Here is a 22,286-nt window from a genome sequence, read left to right on the forward strand (position 1 = left end):
TTTGTTTAGCCAACTATGAATACATGGTGTAATTAGGCGGTGCATAGAGAGTAGTGGTTTTGTATGCCGAATTCAAGTTCATGCTTGTAGAAGTGAAAGGTTCAATTTTAACCTCATTATGAACTTCCTGCGCTAAATTGTAGAGATTGGAACATTACGGAGCTGGACTGGTTCTTATCTTTTCGATTTTGCCTCCTTTGTGAATTTAAGTTTCAATATACAAAGAACTTCAATAAATATTGTTGGGAAATTGTAGTTCTATATGCCCGAAAAAGTATGTGCGGCTTCGGATAAGAGTGTAAAAAGAAAGGCGACCAGAAGCACAATTCTATCCTGATTAAAAATGGGTAGAAGAATAGATCTCATTTGTCTGCTATTTCTACTTATTTTGTACAGGCGCTGCGAGTATGAAACAGATTAGATGGTTTTGACAGCTTCCGGAACTCTATTCCTCGGATTTGTAAAAAGGAAATCGGCCAAAAAGGCTTGCGTACAAAGTAACTAGGGCTGTACTGCTGAGAAATGTCACTTTTTGAAAACCCGTTCTACATTGAAAACTCACATGAACTCCAGGCCTTTCAAGTAAAGCACAAGGAAGTCCCTGACTAAAGTTTCAGTGTGAACTAACTAAGGAATATGATTGTGATTAATGTGGTTGAATGCTGCACAAAACATCTCAGAGTCGTGCCAAAGGGCTCATGCTCTAGTGTTTGTACAGCAAAGAGAAATAAAAAACTTAAATATCATATATCTTTTTTCGCTGATTTATTTGGCTCGTTCAAAAGTCGACTTATTTTAGCCCGTGACTAAGAACTTACGCAGCGCAAGGCATGTGCTGCAGCATAGCCAAACCAGTACTAATCTGATAGGCACTGGGCTACTTCATTAGAATGGTTGGAACATGTTTTCAGACGCACCTGGATGCCTATGATCCTTTTGGCCACCTCTGAGACTGTTCCATCCGTATGAATTGTAAATGTATTTCCATTTGAGTGCTCCATGTCTCGCAGCTGCTGAGAGAAAGAAATATCGATAGGGTTACTCTCGTAATATTTTCTCCTGAAATCTTCCGTTGGTGCTAAGAGCTACAGGGTGCAGGGGCATGAATTGTGAACCCCTAAAGCTGCATCAACTCATCTGCGAAGAGTTCGCCGCACCTGCTTATTGGTGTTTATTGCAACCTGTTTGTCTTTGTATTTCGCAACACTGTCCAAGTGCGGTCTAGTGGTTGTGGATTAAAGACTCAAAACTAGAGCTTTTTGAAGCGAGAGCTTCACTACTCCAGGGTTTCAAGCAGTTCGCACAGAAGCAAATTTGACCTTGAAAAACTTTGATGCTCAACAAAAAATCCCCAACCGCGCCGTAATGGAACGGAACAAGGTGGTTGACAAAGCGGAAGGAGAGAAAGGGGTGTCGTAGTAAAGAGCTCCACAGTAATTTCGACCACCTCGGGATCTAACGTGCACTGACACTGCACATTACGCGGACGCCTCTTTGTTTTGCCTCTGTGGAAACGCAGCCAAATAATAATTATTTTAGGGTAAAGAAAGATGCACCATACGTCAGGTGGACACCATGGAATCGTGTACACCCACACTTCATTATGTCCAGGTGACATGAAGGTAAAATTTAGTGGTACGTAAAACCGAGTGTATCTAGCGTAATGAATATGTAGCTTCAATTGTAACATTGGAATAAATAAAATGAAACGAAGTGAAACGCATCTCACAATGTGTTTAATCCGAGTTTGGCAATGAGTCTAACCATGCACATTGAGGTTTCGCAGCAGCAAATTGTTCTCGAATCAACGCTGCTCCAAAAATAAAGAGCACAGTTTTTCTCCAGCTTCAACACATGCCGCGATTTGAGATAACCTTGGGGTAGCCATTCAAATTTTTCCACCATGCCCAAGCGGAACGGCTACTCAGCACCCTTGGTACCTGACAATATTCTTCAGTAGTACTCCAGAACATCATTTCAGAGTTTTTTTGAGATTGCCTTGTTCGTGAGCTGCCCGGCCAGTCCACAGTCTTGAAATCAGAACACGTGATACCCGAACAGCATTTCAAGGTACCATATTGATTAGTAAGTAGCAAACCCCTTCACTGTGGTTGCCGTAAACCGCGTGCACCAGAGCAAGATGCCCGCGTGTGAAAAATTACGTTCCCCTTTTTATTTTGCACGTTGGTTTTCAACGCATGACTTGTCGTTGTGAGGACGACGCCTACTTTTCGTTCGGTTCTAACTGAGATGCAAACAAAGGTAATATTTGCCTACCTGTTTTGTGCTTCAATGAGAAAATGCGTTATGACCACCATATAACACCAGGATATTACCTCTTATGAGCTGCTCATCGATAAGTTGAGTTGGCAGCTTCACGAGACCCTACATCAGCTCACGCAAGTACAATTGTGAACCATATGGGAACCGACTGGTTGTTTTTTTTATGGTAAAAATAAGGCGATGCAGACCTTGAGCCTAATAACACTTATTGATCCTAAATTCGGTGGCGCTCACTCCCATGTCGCATGGCATTTAGTGACAGCGGTTCTGCATCCACGCCTTATTTATCTACACAGTTTGAGCACTTGACAAGAGCTGAATGGGATCATCTAGACGTAGTAAATAGAGACGCTATGAGAACCATCACTTGTCTCCCTCGCATCACACCGGGCATGGCACTACAAGAGAACGCTTAGCTCAACACATTAGATGAACTGGAACATCAACGCCGTGACGCTTGTAGCCTTAAGGGGACCTTTTTGCACTCATTGCGAGAACTCCAGGCCTATGCTACACCGTACACCATATTGCCGCCGTCATCACCAGTTCTTCCTTCATAACATTTTGTCCAACTGAGCGAAAACAAACCTACTGACCTTTAGAGACCGACCACACCTTATGCGGCATCATCAATTCGTGAAAGAATCGTAGAACAGGACACGAAGCTGCCCCAAGGTTCAATTATTGTATATATAGATGCCAGCATTGACAACTGTGAAACGAAAACTGCAATTCATTGTCCTTGCAGGCCGGCGCTTAAATACCACATCCAGATATTTTTCTGCAGAACCTCTTTCTTTCTTTGCTCAGCTGGTCGGCTTCCAAGACGCGCTTCGCTCTCTGTCCGTCACAAATTTACTACCTACCGCCAAAATTGCCATACGCACCGACGCCCTACAAGCAATACGCCTGCTCCAACGCGTCAGTCGCAGCCCAGAAATCTACCAGAATATACATTGTCTGCGGCTCGCATCTCGCAAACCATTCAAAGCTGTCCCACTTGCCTATTTTCATTCACTCGCAGGTGATATGGTTAATTCGTTAGTGTGATTGTAGCAACGGTTTCAACCATTTGTTCCTAATCTTATTGCGTGATGCTATGGATATGCAAAAAGTTCAACAGAATCTAGATTTTCGCCCGCGATAGCTATAAATTCGTTACCATAGCACTGATGCACATGCAATGCCACTTGCCATAATGGTAAGACATCATATGGCTACAGCTATATTGCACAGGCCATCAACAAGATCACTTCTACATTCTTAAAACCCACTCCAAAGGTTCTCGATATCATGATGCATATTTTAAAAGCTGCTTAAGTAGTACTATACAGTATATCTTATTGGGATACATTATATATCACGGTGCTCAAAATGGGTCATTTTACCTTTGCTGCCGAATCCACATTGCTCTCATGGCCACCTATGCGTAATATTATTTCACGGAGCATGCGTTTGAGGTTTGCTTTCCTAAAGCTTTGCAATCCTTGACAATGAGAAATATTTCCAGACAGCAGCCGTTTCGTTATGTATCAGAGGGTAAATTGATTTGCTCTTGTTGCGAAAGTGTCTAAAACTGATTCAAAATTTGTAGGAGATAAAAAATGTACACCTCGGTGAGGCCTTAACGCAACTCCATAAGCAGCCTATGGGAGCAAATTAGACAAAGTAAATCAACTGAAAATGCCTAAAGTGGACGAGCGTGCTATATATGAATGATGTCAGCTGTTTATTTCCCTTTTACAGCTTTAATGTAAAATTTACCCTGGTATTCTGTGCAGCCGCAGTGTACAGAAAATGACAAGAGGCCAGCGGTGCTATAGATAATGGTCCTCATGCCACACAGCCTAGTAAGTTGCCTCGGGCGAAACATTTTCCTACGGTTGCACGTCCGTGCACCTTCTCGATACTGACGGTGGCCGTAGTTTTCCCCGATATGCTGCCATCTTTTAGGACCGCTGGGTACGGCACCTTCCCTTCAAAGACTACTCTGTAAAAGAGCACCGCATGTCTTTAATCTACCGACTATCAAATGCTTGTATGCAAGAATGAATACCATATTCTACACACAATGAGCCTACTCATTCAACAAACAGGTCGAACATTGATCCGACACAACGGTGAATGTTAGTTATAGCAAGTAAAGGATAAGTTCCACAGCGTAAACAAAGACAAATTCACAAAAAAGGCACAGACAAGGCCGGCGCTGATCTCCAACTGTTTGCACTTATTCGAAACACCAAAAAGTAAAACATTCTTTCTTTTTTTTGCGCATGCGAAAAACTATTTGCAACGTCAACGCCCACAAACGCTTCACACCACCGTCAAGGCTATGAATATCACGTTAGGCTATTCCTAACTAATGAAAATAAGAAGACGACTTTCACCACTTAAAAAAAAATCCCTGTAAAACTTTTCCTTTACTTTCAATGCACCAAATAGCCCAGCAACTGGTTTTTCTAGTTCTAGCAAGACCGTGCAGCAGTGATTTGGCGAGGGTTAACTATTCCCCGCCTGCACATTATCTTTTATTATTAACTACTTTTGCGTAATCTTTTTTCTGTAACATGGGCAGAGTTCTCTGGACCTTTTAGGTATTAATTTTTTTTCTGTGACGTTGCTGCAAATTGTGAGTGCACCGTTCACTTAAATCTATCCTTCGCTGTATTATCAATTACAGTTTGAAACGGCTTTAGTTAGCGCAACCGAAAAATCAAGTCAAGTCTCAATGTTGCCCCACATCCAACAGCTTCAGTTCTTTACATACACTCGCGCACAGCTGGCTACAGGATTCCAGGTGGATCAGCATGTTCCCGTTTTGTCTTTATTATGTTTCTGTTCCCAATTTCCGCCTGCTCTAAAATCGTTCGCTGAGCTGCATCTGACGGGTGAATTACTGCCTATAAATTGCACATATCATTTTATGAACATACGAGAGAGCTACACCTTACTCACACAGCCTGACTCACATTCGGAAAACGAATTTAAGAACTTGTTTATCCTCAGTTGAAGTGATACACAGTTGCACTTTCGCCAATCCCCAAAAATAACACATGTAGCCTACTATGGCATCCGACCCCCCGGTACCTGATTTCTTCAGATGGCTGTGGACATTTGGTTAACATATAATAGAAAAGGTGCTAAACAATAACAGAAAACGCACGACCTTCAGATGTTATGAATCATTTCAATAGATAGGACTGCTTATGGCTTCTTCAATGTTTCTGCCGTTTTTCATTTCAAACACATAATGCGTGCACTCCGCACAAGCGTTGGACCTTATAAGTCTTGGTAGCTTCAACTGTCAATGCACATCATTCAGAACGGTAAACGTTTCACCCTGGTCACAGCTGACTTTAGCCTAGCGTTAGCCTGCGCGCCTCACAGCCAGTATATCAGAAATTACTTCTAGTATCTTTTTGCCGTCTTAGCATTTGGGTGAACTTTGAAAGTTTCTCCCCACCAACAGTCACCCGGCAATCGTAAATGCAAAATGGTTACACACCTCTTTATGGACATACCACGCTAAATAGGTGGAATAAATTTAATGCTTGCTTGCCGGCATCTTCAAGATGATAATAAAGCTGTTAGTTTTTAATATACAGTATCTAAAAACGTTGATTCTAGCACCTTAGTTCACTTTAACTCGCCGGGCATGCTCACTGATTTCTACATTTGCTCTAGTCGTCTCTTCACGCAAGAGCTCTGTGGAGTCAATTGGCGTTATGCTTCACCGTCAAGAATTGGGGGTACGATCTATTGGTTCGGAACCCTTAAAATAAATAACGATGTATTCGCTCATACTATAGAGCCAGCATAAAGGACGAACCTCTAAACGACGTGAGCGTCGGGGACGGCCTCCTTGAAAGCTCAGATTTAGATTACATACCGCAGAAACGAGGAGACGTTTCTTACTCTTACTGCATGTAAACCTAAGTGACATAAAGCACCTTTAAATGCTCTGCAGGGCTGTCCTAGACAACATTCCTCATGTCGCGACCGAACCACTCAGAATCCTGATGCCAAGATATGTCGACCAGTGCCCATACCAGGCCCCTAGTTCAGCTTGCAACATATTAATATTTTTGTAGTCCATCACTAGTTGCCAATAACGCTCGAACAAGGGCTTCACTTCCTTGAGAATAATAATATAATATATAAGGGCATAACCATAATAGCCCGTGTTTACAAAATGACATGACAAATTAGAAACTTTAAAAAGATACATCCATGCTTGCGCGCATCGCCAACACGATTTTAAAAGAACGTGTGACTGCATATGTGACTGCTGATGTTCCTTATACATTCTGCTTAACGACGCCTCAGGGCATGCCACATGCAACAGGCCGCCACTAACTACACTGGAGATTGTTCAAGTTATCTTTTCATATCTAACCTGCAGCTAAAAATGTTAAACAATACGCACTATATAAAGTCATTAGAGCCCAGAAATGTGGGCCCTGTGTAGAGCGACTAAGGAATAACTTATCACTGATTGCTGTCCTACATGAAAAGCGCATATTTTTGTCGTGTACGGTAACTTATTTATGTTGCCGTACCAGTCCAGCAAACAGGAGCCGGAGGGTACCTCGACATTCAGCTAAAACTTTGAGCGAAAGCGTCATCCTCTCGACTAGATGTATTGAAACCGTTGCGTGCTTTCAATATGGTGGTTAAACTGTTTTTCTCTATTGCAAAACTTCACTTTCACTTGTGTATCTACTATAACTAACAACGAACATGGCAACATCGCGTGCAAAAGATAGCAATATAGTTTACTCCCCCGGCGAACTGCATGGCTTAGACCACCGTTCGATAGGTTTTCTGAAGCTGACTGTTTGTCCCGTGGGACTACAGGAGAGATCATAGAAACATTTTTGGCGTTAGTTTCCAGGCTTGTCTCATCAATATGTTCGAAAGCGTGCTGCTCTGAAGGCCACAGGGGTGGCAAGAGAGGTTCGAGGCCTTATAGCGCATTCATAAAAAGTGCATGTCGAAATAAGTTTACGATTCGGACAATGACGAAATAATCGTAAATTAGCTAATCCGTTCATCGTAGGAAGCTTAGGATCCTAAAAAAATTATTCGTCACAAAATGTAAACTTAAGGCACCGCCATTTCATATCCCCCCCCCCTCTGAAACCAACCTTTTGGCCAGGATGCGTTGTTGCGTTTGTGGATCACGTGTGCAATATTTGGTAGGTACTCAGACATTTTTTACGTCTGTAATATCAAAGCGCCTTAGGACGACATGGTCCACACATCTGTCATTGCTCTCAAATTGGTTTTTGCAACGTTTAACCAACATCATTTGATACAACGCCAATTCGCTAAAAAGCAGTTATCGATTTTCGATCGATGCTATTAGGCTCTATACTGACATCATTCGAAAGAGAATTTTATCAGCGCCCATCCCTTGCCATTCGCTACGCACCTGCGCGTCGGAAGAGCTTAATCTCTCACAGTCCTCGGCGATGAAGTTCTGATGACTTCAATACAAGGGCAGTAGGGAACCTCTTGAGGGTCGTTAAATCAAACGCAGCGCGGTCGGCACATCGTTCAGAGAGGTTTCCAGGTTTCGAGAATAAGCCGCACACTTCTATGAGGCAGGAAGAAGGGGAGAGGTGTGTACGGTACCCTCGGTTGCCTTTCCCACCAACGTCATTGGCGCCACATACCCTATGTTTAATACGCACCAAGGTTCAGCAGGTGTGACCCATATTCCATCTTCCTTTTTCCGACAAACTACGACAAATGACGATCTGCTGCGTGCTGCCAGTTCTCACTGCGTCGTCACTACAGACGTTTTCCGGAGACGCGACACTCAGTGTCCTTCTCTTCATTGCCAAAAGTGAAGCATACGCTTTTGATTACAATTTGTGCGCAGGTTTAATCCCATTGCTTTGAAACGTTGTCATGGCATTGATTCTTTTATTGGCTGCACAGTTTTTGCCGTGACTCACGTTCAAAGAGTCACATATGGTCCTTTAGTTCGACACAAATTGCACAAGCATCGATTTTAACCTCCCTCCTCCGCGAACCTTCGCTCTCGTTCTTGTGTTTTTCGACCTTCAAAATGGCTTGGCAGTCACTCATATTCCGCTCGCAGGAAAAGGCATTTCAGGTGTAAATCCGCGCTGATATCCCTCAGTTGCCACAGTTTCGCCCAATGTCACTTTTGTGCAGACAGGAAATTCTTCACGTCCAGGCAATCGCGAAAAACGTCGCACTGTGATCACATTTATTATTGCGCGAGGCACGTGGCCAACCTCTGCGGCCAACGCAACATATGAGACTAGGCGCCAGAGTAAATACCATGAATTCCACATTGAGGCTGTTACTCTGCGGTAATATTAAGAATACTCCTTCAAATAGTTTGGGAGAGGGGCAATGTGCAGTGTGAGGAATGTTTAGTTTTGCGTTGTTTGAGGCTTCATAAGGCAAGACGAGGTAAACATAATGTGGCTATGCAAATTCATAGGGTTTCCTCGTTCTGACAGGTATGATAACGTAACTGTGCGCTTTATAACGGTATTGAAGAAGAGTAGCTTGTTGCGACAGTTGTTGCATCCTACGGGAAATAAACTAGGGGAAAAGATGCGTTCACAAGTAGAAGTACGCCGGACGAAGCTGGAAACACAACTTAATTTTACTATTGAATTGGTAAAAAGCAGAACCACGCGCACATGCGCGTAAGCAACCATGGTGCCAGCAATACAATAACGGCAAAATCTATAATAGTGCAGGAGATTACAAACTGCTCCGTTAATGAAGTGGAACTTTTTTGCTGTTAAGAAAGGTTTCACTGACGCATTCAGTGCCTAGTTTCTCGATGTTGTAAGCTTCGAGGATTTCTCGTTCAAGCTGCGTTTTTCAGCGACCAATGATTTTCAGATCATTAAAGAAGGGGATGCAGTATTCACAATTGTTTCAGTATTTAGGCAGATTGGCTGTGCTGTCTAGCTGGAGCGAACTGTGGAGCTGTCTTAAACGCTCATTAAAGCACCGGTTAGTTTGGCTCATGTCTGCCTGACCAGATGACAGAGAAAGCGAGTACACAACATCGGTTGTAATATTTGTGAACATACTCTGGGACTAATTTTGCATTTATTTTTTATGCTTTAACTTGTAGCCATACGCCGCAATCAGTCAGTTATGCAGTGGCGATCCCAGAACGGGGAAGACGTGTTCTAAGGCAGGAGGGAAAAGTGGCAAGGAGAGAGGACAGAGAGAACAGTTTTATGGGCGCTGAAAAGGCAACCTGAACGCCGTATTTCGTGGGAACCTTCTTAACGTTAGGGGAACCTTCGTGCAGGTAATGCATTGCCGCATGTCTTATTTCGTTACAACGCGAATGTTGATTCTGAGGACGGTTCACGGCCTTTAGCTTGCTTGTCAATGTCTCAGCCACAGAAACCTGTTTCCAGCTCTATTCTGTGTATTTCTACTTGTGAACGCGTCTTGTCCGCTGGTTTATTCCTCGTTGATAACAGTAGTTCGCACATGCATAAAGCAGCCAATAAACATTGCGCGAGGGAGCCTCATTTCTTCGTAAAGACAACTTTTTCCTTCTACCTTTGAAGACGTCTCCCCGTTCTGGGATCGCCACTGCATAACTGACTGGTTGCGCCACTACAACACTGGTCACGTGAGCGCCTACTTTGGGCGTACTATAGATATAAGCGGTGGCCTGGGATGGTGCTAATAATTTCTGCAATATTGCTTGCACCATTGCAGTACGCGGTGCTACCACTGCTTTTAGAAACGGAATAACACCACCTTTAATAGACGAGTAAGATTTGCTCGCATGAAAATGAAGCAGTTTTCAATGAACAAAGTGTATTACATCTGGCCAATAGTAGAGGGCGGGAAAGGGACGCCAGTCTCATTAATAGCAAATCATATATGTAAGTGCATGTGTTTTGCAGAGATATTTATTAAATTTTTATTAAACTATGTGCAAGAAAATTTGCAAAACACATTTTTTCATATACCTCGCCACACATATCTCAATATCAGCAATGAAGTTGATATTGAGAGCAGATCGCATTACACGTGGCATTCGTAAATGGACTTCGTAGCTTTCGGAAAGTAACAAATGCGGCAGCCAGGTAGAGCAGAATTGTGAGGAGCAGAGAACAGAAAAGCAATCAGAGTGAAAGTGAAAACCGCCATGATGATGTGCTTCTACGCTGTAGCCGAGGCCGGAAAGGCGCTGGATGAATGACTGGCTGCCATATGCGGACACGAAGAGAGAAACAAGCATGCTTGTCAGGGGGCTATGTTTAACTAAGATAAAATTGTTCCCTTTGTATCGCTACAGCCTGCATGATCCCGTTGCACGAAGCACATGCGTGGCGCTCAGAAAACAAAGATCACTTTCTCACTTCATTGAGTTGTGTGAGACACTTATGGGCATAATAAAATCAGTTCTGATAATTTTTGAACATTCAATGCATCCAAACCACTGAGGTGAGGGGTTCAAAAACTTCCGAGCCCATGAGGCTTATTTTTATGTGCCCTTACATCGCACACATTACTTCTGCCTTCTCATTGCTCACCAAAAATGGCAGCAGTGGCACGGAACTAATCAGCTTAATTGGCTTGAATAGTAGAGCGCGGATCATTCAGAGTTGTGGATTGTTTAGCAGTATTTCAACAGCAAACATTGTTACAACTTTGGGTGTTAGATTATGGATTCAACCTGGAAGAATAGCTAGTAGACATATTTTGTCCGTACTAACTATATATTATGAACCACAGAGCGGATCGACAACCTACCTTTCTATAACTATTAAAATAGAGTTTGGTCATCCCACCAACATTTCGAAACATGCACCCAGCTTTCCAAGCTGAACGTCGTAGAGAGAGAGCCATACCTTTGGCCAAACGTTTACGTTTGTAGTGTATGCCGATACAGCAGAATCCTCGGCTGGAAAGTTATTAGCTACGATTTAGTAAAACGAGCTTGTGGCCATCTTACTTACTTTGTTTCCGCATGAGTGCAGTGCGATAAACCATGAGCACAAAGGACAAAAAACACACAAGGCACGGACAAGACACGGACGGTGTTATTCCTTCCCTTCTGGTCGCCTTTTTTCGAGCACTCCGGTTACGTCGAAGTTAGTTATGGTCACCTCAGGACATGATACATTCATAACAGGGGGTACTGTATGCATTTAACACGCACGCATCGGAGAAGAAGCAACCATTATCCAGCCACAGCGTGGAACTCGGCAGAAACCAGTCAGTATACTCAAAACAGACATTACGCATATACACGTTGGGCAGAATCTCCCCGCAAGCAGAGCGTATGCTACAAAATCTTAGCCCCCCCCCCCCCCCCTTCCGCCCAGCGCATTCGCCTAGTCTGAGCGCCAGCTCATGCCACCCGTTTGGTAAAGCGGCTCATAACCTAGCAAGAGAACTGTACCGCCCAACCGCTTATGCACCGGCAAAGAAAGGTTGTCTTCTTATTGAAATAGCGATAGCTTTCGTATAGACCCGAGTGCGGAACAGTGGGAGAGCCGGCTCTCAAGCGGCGATCTGGATTGCCAACTAGGTCTGATCCAGCACGCCCAGCGAGCAGCGAAGCTCAGCGGAGCCCTGGAATACAGGCACCGACCCTGTGAAAAGACGGAAGATGGACCTCTTCTGCTACTAACACAAGACCTTCCTAGAGAAATTAACGTATTTCCTATCCTATCCTATCCTTATTGAGAAATCCTGCCACATTAAAGGCTAGTCGTGCTCATATTCCCTCCTGCAAACAGAACGCTCTTCAAATGACAGACCAAAGCATGGCGTAAACTTCAAACGAACACCTATCGAAATCTCAAATCCCCAATTATGTAGCCTATATGCAGAAAGACCATATAAAAGCAAATGTAAAAATTGTGGTAACAATGCCTGTCTAAATCATATCATCTGAAACTACCCGCAGTACCTACCCCCGAGCCACTTCATTTGCCTCTCTGGTAACTGGGAGTCTCCAGTGGTCGGCGGCATCTCGGTGACACACATCAGATTACTTCAACTGGCTGAAAACGCCCCTGCTGCCCAAGGGATAGTGGCCGTGTATAAAGCGAAGAACGACCATTTGGGTCGGTCTTGTGCATGCGTTGGAAATAAAGCTTAACCACTACAGCCCTTCTGTGGCCGATGTATCTAACTATGGGCATTTAATAATCGAGATCTTTGTTAGGCGTGTCCAGTTGAAATTACTCAGACTGCATTACTAACCTGAGCAAATGCGAGACTTCATGTCAACAGAATTCTATAAACACAAAGGTCTAGTAGTTGAATATCTCAACAACCCCAGGTAACGACGCTTTTTTAGAACTGTAAAAACAGATTCTATCTATACGCTAAGCCTAAGACTTCATTATACTTCGGTCATCCGATGAGAAGAGAGGAGTCACTGGAGAAATTTTTTGATGTTGGGAAAGGTTAAGAGTCATCGGCGAAGGGGTAGGCAGCGAACGCGATGGTTAGATGGCATCCTCGAGGCACTGCAGATGAAGTTATGTGATGATAGGAAGATAGTGAGAGACCGGAAAGCGTGGAGGTGACATGGTCCATGGGTCACGAAGAGTCGGACACGACTGAACGACTGAACTAAACTGAAAACGTCATGATAGAACTTTCGAACTGGATTGCATGGAGACCTGTTAGATACAAATGATAATAAACATGCATGCCATGAGGTTTTTATCTCCTCTGACTTGCTTGTGTCTCCCTTCCTTGGGCAGTGCTCAGCTCTAATCGATGTTGGCCAACTTCGGCAAACTTTTAGTGGATGAAAAGCTGAGATTGAGCGTCAGCTAGCAAAACGATTCAAGCACTAATTTTTGGTAGCGCGATTCTATGCTTCAAATGTTCTATATTTATTTTGTGTACTCTGCGCCCCATGACACATGTGATTTGCGGTAAATAACTAATTATTGCGTGATTCTTATAGATCGATTTCAGTTTCGTCAGAACCAGGGCGAGCAACAACCATAGTAACGTTGGTTCCTGGAACCGTAATGCATTGCGAGTCGTACCTTATGTTCAAACATACGTGCTGTGCGTTCCAGCTCCTTTCCAAAGCAGTCCATGAGCATGGCGCTAAATAAGGCTCAAACTCAATACCAAAACGTTCGGGCTTTAACACGCCGACGTCTAACTCACCCGCGAATGCTTTGGGACGACCACCGTTGATCTATTCGCTTTCACCTGCCTAAACCTCAGTGCTGCTAATGTTTACATGGCTGCGCATGTATGCAAGAAAATCGCTTAGGATCGTTTTGCCTGAAATATAAGGTGCAATAAATCTAGGTATTATAAATTTTCTTTCATATTCTGCGAAAATTTTACATCGAGTTTTTTACCTAATACGACAAATTTGCAATGAGTGTCATAAATTAGATCGCCGGCCTGATGAACGCTTTATAGCCAGGTTGTCAGCATAGCTTGGGAACCATATTTCGCCCTCTATGCATGTGGCCTATCCGATTTCTGCAGTATACTGTGATGCCACCAATTTTCCCCGTGTACGCTATAATAAACTGCTGTATCCAGAAGGTCGGTGATCAGTATTAGTAAATAAAACTTAAGTAGACAGTCAAGCGCAGCTTCAGAGTAGACGCGGTGGCGGCTTTAACACAAATTTAACTGCGCGAATTGTTTCCGTATGTTTGCCTAAGCTTTTTTTTGGGGGTGGGGGAGGGAGGTTATGAACGCACAGTATCTGTCTCAATTTTCGGTGGACATCAGAACTTAGAATTAACGTTAACAATGGAGGTACAGGTGCGCCAAATGAAAAAGTAGTACCCGAGCGATGACCAATCTAGGTAAAAATAGTGTTCATGTATATGCTCCGGAAGCATAAATAGGAACACTGGACAGATCAGCATACCAGCATGCTCTATTAATAGATAAGTAGCAAAGAGCGGAAATGCGTCAGAATGTTCAGATAACCTATATTATGTCGTGATGTGCACCTTATCGGCGGGTTTAATGAAACCGTGCTGCTGCTGGGATTCGTCAGCGCTGATCGGCGGTACATCGCTTTATGCCTCATTGTAAAAACAACTTTCAATCCGCGTGACTGCCGCGGTCCGCGCTGTTTTGCACGGTGTAAACGCCCGTACATCGATTGGGTAATTGCGGTCGAAATTTAATCAAAGCCGCACTGACTGAAAAAAAAACGGCAGCATTGGTGGCAGTTGCGAGCGGGCTAGTTGGCTATACGACTCCGACGACCTCCGGCGCTGCATGGTTATACACAAAAAACAATACACACACAAGAGAATTAAACCAAGACGTTAACACAGATGATGCGCTCGCTACCAACTGCCTGTTTTTGTGGTACGAAGAAGAAAGCTTCACACAAAACGTGGGGTTAATATGAAGAAGTAAACAAAAGTTTCAGAAAAAAATGCGAAGAAATTCAGAATGAAAAAATTAAATTAAAATAAAACGAAAATAATGACAAATTAGGAAAAATGTGACAAGACGTTTGGACAATGTGACAAAAAGTTAGACCTAAGTTGTCATTATTTTCGTTTTATTTTCATTTATTTTTTTATTCTGAATTTCTTCGCTTTGTTTTCTGAATCTTTTGTTTACTTCTTCTTCATATTGTAACCCCACGTTTTGTGTGAAGCTTTCTTCTTATTCGTAGTACAAACACAGGCAGTTGGAAGCAAGCGCATCATCTGTGTTAACGTCTTGGTTCAATTCTCGTGTGTGTATTGTTTTTTGTGTATAACCATGCAGCGCCGGAGGTCGTCGGAACATTAGTGGCAAAGGAGAAAGTGCATAGCACCGAGAAGCGTCGTCGAATCGCTGTAACAGCCCGCCTTCACACTGGCAACAGATAAGGCGAGCACCGCCACATAGGTGTGGGGCAGCTGGATATGTCGACGCTCTGTCGATTTCTTCTGCGCTTCTACTTTCAGAATGCGCTGGTATGTATTCTCGCAAAGTTGAACCAAAGCTCACATGATCTGCCCTTTGGCACACCTTTACACCCGCTCAATTATTCATCAGCACCATGGTGCAAGATATTAGTTGGGGACACAGCGGGCAGCGCCGGTGTCAGATAAAGTCTCTTATATTTCGTGCAAGCCCTACGAGATGGCAACTTGCTCAGCGGCCTGTAAAGTAATTGGAGGCAATGCTTTTCTATGGGGAATACAAGCTTTTTGAGGGCCATTTTCGCCTAAACTGTGGCCGATGATAGAGAGCAAAATATTTTTGTGGCATTGTTTTTGCCAGCGCCAATTATTAAGCGCAGTTTTTTTAATCTATCGCTCCGTGCATTCTAGCGTAGAAGACGAAGAATTTTTTGCACGGTATTATAGTCTGCTGCAGGAATAAGGGGCAGCACTTTGGCAACATCTTGGCTTTGGCTTTGGCATTAAGCATCGGTCGTTTCGTTTGTTCTTAGAGTTTGTTACTTTGGTTGGCGCATCCGTGTGCCCGCTCATTTGTTCGCCCTGTCCACACACACTCGTTTGTTCACTAGTTAGCACCTTACTTTATTCCTTCCTTAAATTAGAGGTGCTCTGACTGGGTTTTGCGCGCTCCCACTGAACTCCCCTCTCTCAGTTCTTCTATACCATTATTTCATTTTATTTGCTCCATTTTTCCCTTTTCTCTTTATTTCTTTTCTCTTCAGGATAGAGGGTACAGTACAGACACGAAGAGAATTTCATAACATTGGAGACCCCGAACCACAGTTTATACAATGCAAAACAATAGAGGTAAAAAACATGGTTAACAATTTTCTTGAATCTACATTAGCGATTTGCTGAACAATAATGTGATATTGTGAGCAAAACCAGCATATAAATCAATTGATGAACATGAACACATTACTCAGCTTTGTAAGAGACTTTTTGAACTGAATGGGATGATTGATTCCTGTTAAACTGCTGGCAAGGAATTCCATTATTACGAATCTTTAGAAAATATTGTTGTGCACATATTAGCGTAATAAAATGGTGCACTGTGAGTTTTCGTGATTTGACAATAAGAAACGAAGAATGACACATGGCTGCTGCGCGTACGAATCATGCATAAGGCCTAGATCAATAGCATTTTAGAGCGTTAACTTTTCATCACCTAACTAGCTCCTCACTTTTTCGCTCTCGGTGTAGGCCAATATGCTGCACGCCTACGGCTTCCTATGTTAGCGGAAGCGCCTTCAGCGGTAGCCCACAGGGTGAACTTGGCAGCGTGACAGCTCGCTTCGTCATTACTTGCATATCTACAACCCTGACAAGATGTCTAAAAGAGGCATGGCGGGCCCAATTGGTTACGCGTTTTAGGATTCGGGCAGTCAGTCGTTCATGCAGTCAGAATTCGTGCAAAGGGGTAAATATTGATGGCTGTGTACGCTGTGTTATGCACGCTGTGCTATACTTGCACGTATGATGAAGCCGACCTTATGTTGTGTAACTCGTAATGTATCCTGTGCGAAAGTGTTTTTACTTAAGCGGTAAACTTGGTCTTTCATTTATGCATGAGATGCTCAGTTCCTCTTGAATATAAGAGGGAGCACCCTACTGAGTCGGAAAATCATTTGGCATTGAACAATGCAGCGAACACATTGTTTGACCATGAGCCTTATACTGAACATACGCCCCGTCTTTATGACACAGGGTCAGGGCACATGCTCTAACCTCCCTCGATGCTGCAAGCTGTGCACTATAATAAAAAGCGCTCACTCGAAACATCCGCTTATGTCGAGCATCAGGCAAAAACTGCACAATATGAACAGAAACAGTACGACTAAGCCAAAACAAGCTGTCCGGCATTGTGATGCATGTGCCTCAAGTCAAGCTGTTGGGAAAAAAAGGATATACCGTAATTTTTGGCCTCCAGTTCTCTCGACTGTAAATAACTAACTACTAGTCAGTTAGCTTCTGTGGTTTTCTTCAATACAGTTTAATGTTAATATGATGAAAACGTTGCCAGCACTCTTAGAGCTGGACGTGATACTTTCCCGAAACTTTTATTGAGGTATTGACCTCCACGGCTGTTTGACGGCTCAAATACACTGAGCAAAAGCTGAACGCATGCTTCAAAACACTTCACTATTTCACCAACCATGTAGATAACCAAGTCTTAAAACACATGACGATGTTCAGTGTACTTGGGTACAGACACTCTGGGCTGTCCACACTGCTTTTTACAGTATTCAATTTTGAAGACAGTTATGATCTGACAAGATTTTTTCGGGTGATACTATAGCTGTGTTTTTGTCGCCTGTTAAACCGCAGCTTCCTTTCATGCGCGATATCTGGTACTTTATGCGTCGTCCTTCGAGAAATATGACGCGTCTCGTCCCACAATTCATGTTGCGGCTAAGAAAAGGTTGTTCACGGAGCTGGCCTTGACATGATATGCATGTTTCCCGGCTGGTACAAGAAATTGCACCGCGGTTGCTGAATATCGCCTCCGTGAACAATTCTGAAGTGACTAGTCAGAGCTAGATATACAAGAGCGATGTGCGCTTTGTCGATATAGAACATAGCGGCTTTCTGCTTAAACTAGGTGGAAAAGAGAGAATATGTGGCCTTATTACACAGCATTGATTTGGTTCCAACGGCATTACATATCTTGACAAAGAAAAGAAATGCAAAATTTTGGCAATTTTGCATTATAGTCGAGTCACCAGTGAAACTAAAATACGATATCTACCAATCAGCCTTGTACGCGGTACAGAAAATACGCGAGCGATAGAAATTTCAATGTAATTCAAATGTAACTGACTACAGCTCCCAATTATTGCCCAGGTAAAGTAACTGATAATTAAAACATAGCAATCGATTATAACTGCATGATTTTCTTTCAGATGTATTGCCATAAAACAACACATGCTCAAACTACAATAAAGTAGTGGGGCATCCTTTACCTTTTCTTTGAAATGCAGTTACTTTTCAGCGAGTGTTGTTTTCCAACGTTGTCGCTTATTTGGCAGTGCTTTCTACTGAAGACATTAGCCCCTACACTGAACAGGTGCTAGGTGCGAACACTAAAGGGTATGGCATTTCTTTACCGTACAGACACCTTTCATATTCGCTCGAAGTTGCGCATTATGTCGATATCATATTTTGCGCCCTGTATGACCCACCGAGTTCGTTTAGTGGTTAGGGCGTTGAACAGCTGATCTCATGGAAATGGTATTATATCTCGATGATGCATGTCACTTTCCTATGGAAGCGAAAAGCAAGGCACCCTTGTACTCTGTGGTGTTAGTGTAGGTTAAAGAAAGCTAAGTGGTTGAAACTTTCGGAACTTTCCACTACGGCGTCCCCCGTCGCCTGAGTTGTTTTAGAACGCTAAACTTCGCACTCAAAAACAAACAAAACATTCGCTGTTAAGCGCAGCGTATCGCTGCTGTCACTGTGAAAAGAAGAAGCGGATAATGTCCTTAAACAGCTGAACATATTATGACTTTGTTTTCTGTAAAGCATCAAGGGCGGCTTCACACGCGGACACATAGCAATGATAGTCTAATTCTTTCACCAAGATCTGGTGCAGCCGCTGACGCTTTCCTTCACTAAAAGCACCCATTTGGTCTCAACTCATGAAACTGCAACGGATGGTCACAGGAGTGACACAAAGAGGACCACCGAAGCGTGACAAGTAAGGCTGTCATGCGCATCGTACGGCGCATGACAGCCTTACTTGTCACGCTTCGGTGGTGCTGAATTTGATGCAACCGCATCATAACAGACACTTCACCCCCGTAGCCTTTTCTACACAGAACTCATTAGTAAAAGCTAATACATTGCCACATAATATTCGAATTTCCTTAAATGTTACTGAATCAATTGATGACAAAAATATTCGAAAATATATTTGATTGCATAGAAGCAATCACGTACAACTCTGCTTTTAATATGTGCAGAATGAACTGCTACCGGCAGCCATGTCCTAAAGCTCTTGCAGATGAATTTGGAGTGGGGGCTTCATTCTTCGTGCTACAACTCCCAATGTTACCAGGTGTCGGTGAATTACCTTGAGCTGACCACTAAACATCAGCCAGCATTCATCTCCTAAAACTTCTCAGAAGGGATTATGATATTATTGAGTAAAACTTCTTTTCTCCTGTGCTGAAAACAAGGACTCAGAATATTGGTGGTGATTCAACTACTCTACGTGTATAGTTCACACTTGAAAAAAAAAAAGAAACATCGGAGTTGAGCGGATTCGATCCCATCGGATTCAGTAGCGCAATAACTGAGCCACCGCGGTGAATGCTTTTGCTCACTATAACCAGGGTTAAGTAGCGTTGAATCCCTGCCATTTATAATCCTTTTTACTTCTTCAACGGTATGCAACATAACGTATTATCCTTGATTGAGCTGGAACATGCCACCTCTAAATTTACTAATGCATCAACGAGCATGTTTTAGCTTTGAATTTTGGGGTAGATATATTACTTCCGGATTATTTTTTATTCTTCATTTTGCTACAGCGACAAAATATTGTACAATGATATAATTACTATGCTTTTAACATTCCGAATTTGGAACCAGTTCTTACTTATACCTTTTGATGCCAGCAAATATATGTTGTAATTGAATGGCTTTAGCATCTAATGACATCATTCTGCTATTAGACCATACGAGGTAATGCCATTAACCTGGAGTTCCATTCGCCATCGAACAAGTTTCGCAACCTCAATAGCATCCGATCTGGAACACCATCCAACCAACCAAATATGCTGAAGAACAAGCGACAGGAAAACCTATGTGCGCACTACAAAAGTTACAACCTTATATTATTGAGTTTTACGTTTTATAACATTGTCTGCTTTGAAACTATTAGTTTCGCAGGCTGTCTTAAAATCCATTGTGGCATGCCTGCGGGTGTCGATCAGTTTGGAAACAGCCTTTCTTGCTGGCCGCTTCTTCACTGGCGTTTATCTAGAAAGTAAAGTTGCAACTCAGCGCCAATTTTTTTTTAATTACAAACGTGCGCTCAACGTGTCTCCATGCGTCTTGCGTTTCATATGCGCACTCCGCCGTATCAACTGGATTGATTGTTCGTGTTTATCGGATTTGTAGTTGACTTCGTATCTACCTTGATTTTCGATGGCTAAAGTGCTGCATAATGGGTGGGAATAATATCTGATGGCTGTAACATCGCAAAGAAATGCTTTAGTAAGGTTTAAAATGCAACCCATTGACTTATAAGGCCCCTTATGTGCACTGAAGCTGGTTGACTGCAGCACACTTCCGAATGACATTATATATTAATCAGCAGCACTGAAATACAACAAAAGACATACCATTCGCATAAAGCCTTTTGATTTAATGGCATGAAATAGTTCAGTCTTATAAGGGAGTCACTCCAAGCAATTTATTTAGAGATAAAAAGCGTGCTGAAAGGTTCAGGATACCCGGCAACCCAGCGCCATTCTGATCAAAACGAACTGGTCGTGGGCTGGTCTTGCAATGTGAATACGAGATAACTGATTTCACTAAGAATGACAGGTTGGATTTCAAGAATATTCAAGCGTATCAGGGGACGGCAGAAAGTTAGGTTTGCTGGTATCAAATGATTTTTTGCGGCATGAGACTAAGAAAATGGAAGAATGCAGGGGAGGTCTTCGACGTACAGTGGGTGTAGTGAAGATGGTGATGATCATGAGGATGATGTTTGAATAAAAATACGCTTAGGATACATGCTATTTCCATTTTTGACTGTCAATGTCCACAAGAGTATGGTAAGTGGCCATCGCTGCATTCCCATTACAATATCAGAAGGAACTTCTTGTCAGATTTAGCAAGCACAGATAAAAATCTTGTGCCACTTGAAGTGCATGTTTAAGCATTTTTGTAGGTAATGATTATGCACTGTACCGATTTTGAACTCTGCAAGGCATCTTGCGTTTTAGGAAGCATCAATTGTATTATTAGACTATCCACATATATTCCTGCATCCAAAAGGGGAACATGTGACACTGGGTATTCATAGCTGCCTTTAGCACACTTGTTGAGCTCCATCCCACAAAAATTGCAATCAGCTATTCCGTTTAGGGGAGCAATATCCGGATTCGCGTACAAATTCTACAATCATCTGTGAAATTTCTAATATGCTGTTCACTTTCACAGCTGTTTCATCCAACTCGCGTAGCCACATACAGGCCTCCTGCAACCTTGAACAAGGGCTTTTAAACGCGTGTCAACTTTCTCTTCCGTTTGAGTCGTTTCAGGGATAGATTTGATTCGACTCATGCCGCAGTCTTTTTGAAGGCCATTTTTCATCCTGTGGAACGATATTTTCAAATCAATATTTCACTTAGTTTTTGTAACCTTCGTTTCTCCAATGACTTTGGGGCTTACGCACGGATGTCAGCTGCCAAATGATCCGGCACAGGTACCGACGGGCGACAAACAAGCCGGCAATTAAGCGGACATCCGGTCGTGACACTGGCCTCTTCTATCAATACAAAATATATCCGCTGGCGAAAGTTTGATCTTTGTCCTTCAGATGCACACAGTCGCATTCTCTGCGATCGTAAATATGCCGGAGGTGAATGCATTGTGAAAATTCATGAGATGACAAAAAAAAAAACAAGACCACACAGTTATTCAGAAGCAATCTTAAGGTCGACATTCCGATTCGCATATTTTTCACGCAAACAATGTGACGATCGTTGTCTCTCATGATTCTTGAGGTATCCCGTATATATGTATTATAATAATTAATTATGAGCGTCTAAACACTACAGAATTGCTTTTAGGTGTCCATCGTAACTCTCACTTGCATATCATTGCCAGTGCATAAAGCTACTAAAACAAGCTTTCGGGAGTTTATGGAGCCAGAGTAATGAGCTAATAGTTTTCGTGATGCACCTATGACCCCCAATAACGCCTTATAATGCAGCTTTAATGATGATTCATTTGCGTAATGCGGCACTTTGTACACCCACTTTGTACATATGTTAACGCAGATCAAGCTTCCTGTTTGCTAGGAGAACATTAATATTGAATGAT

At 42.8% G+C, this 22,286-nt stretch overlaps 1 protein-coding gene across 2 annotated transcripts in view; it reads right to left on the reverse strand.

Moving 5' to 3' along the window:
* Positions 1-22,286, reverse strand: part of LOC146173969 (ornithine decarboxylase-like) — a 49,634-nt gene that overhangs the window by 20,736 nt on the left and 6,612 nt on the right. Inside the window, exons 1-2 of one of the 2 annotated variants that reach the window (XM_084583448.1) lie at positions 7,718-7,865; positions 918-1,010 (exon numbers count right to left, since the gene is read on the reverse strand). In XM_084583448.1, coding sequence (XP_084439574.1) covers positions 918-1,001 — 84 coding nt within the window. In that variant the 5' untranslated portion in view covers positions 1,002-1,010; positions 7,718-7,865. Of the gene's footprint in view, positions 1-917; positions 1,011-7,717; positions 7,866-22,286 lie in introns of those variants that run through there. The other variant, XM_084583449.1, reaches the window with a different exon arrangement.

This window comes from Amblyomma maculatum, chromosome 11, assembly GCF_055883805.1.
Source record: "Amblyomma maculatum isolate TAMU_Amacu chromosome 11, ASM5588380v1, whole genome shotgun sequence".
NCBI classification, from domain to species: domain Eukaryota; kingdom Metazoa; phylum Arthropoda; class Arachnida; order Ixodida; family Ixodidae; genus Amblyomma; species Amblyomma maculatum.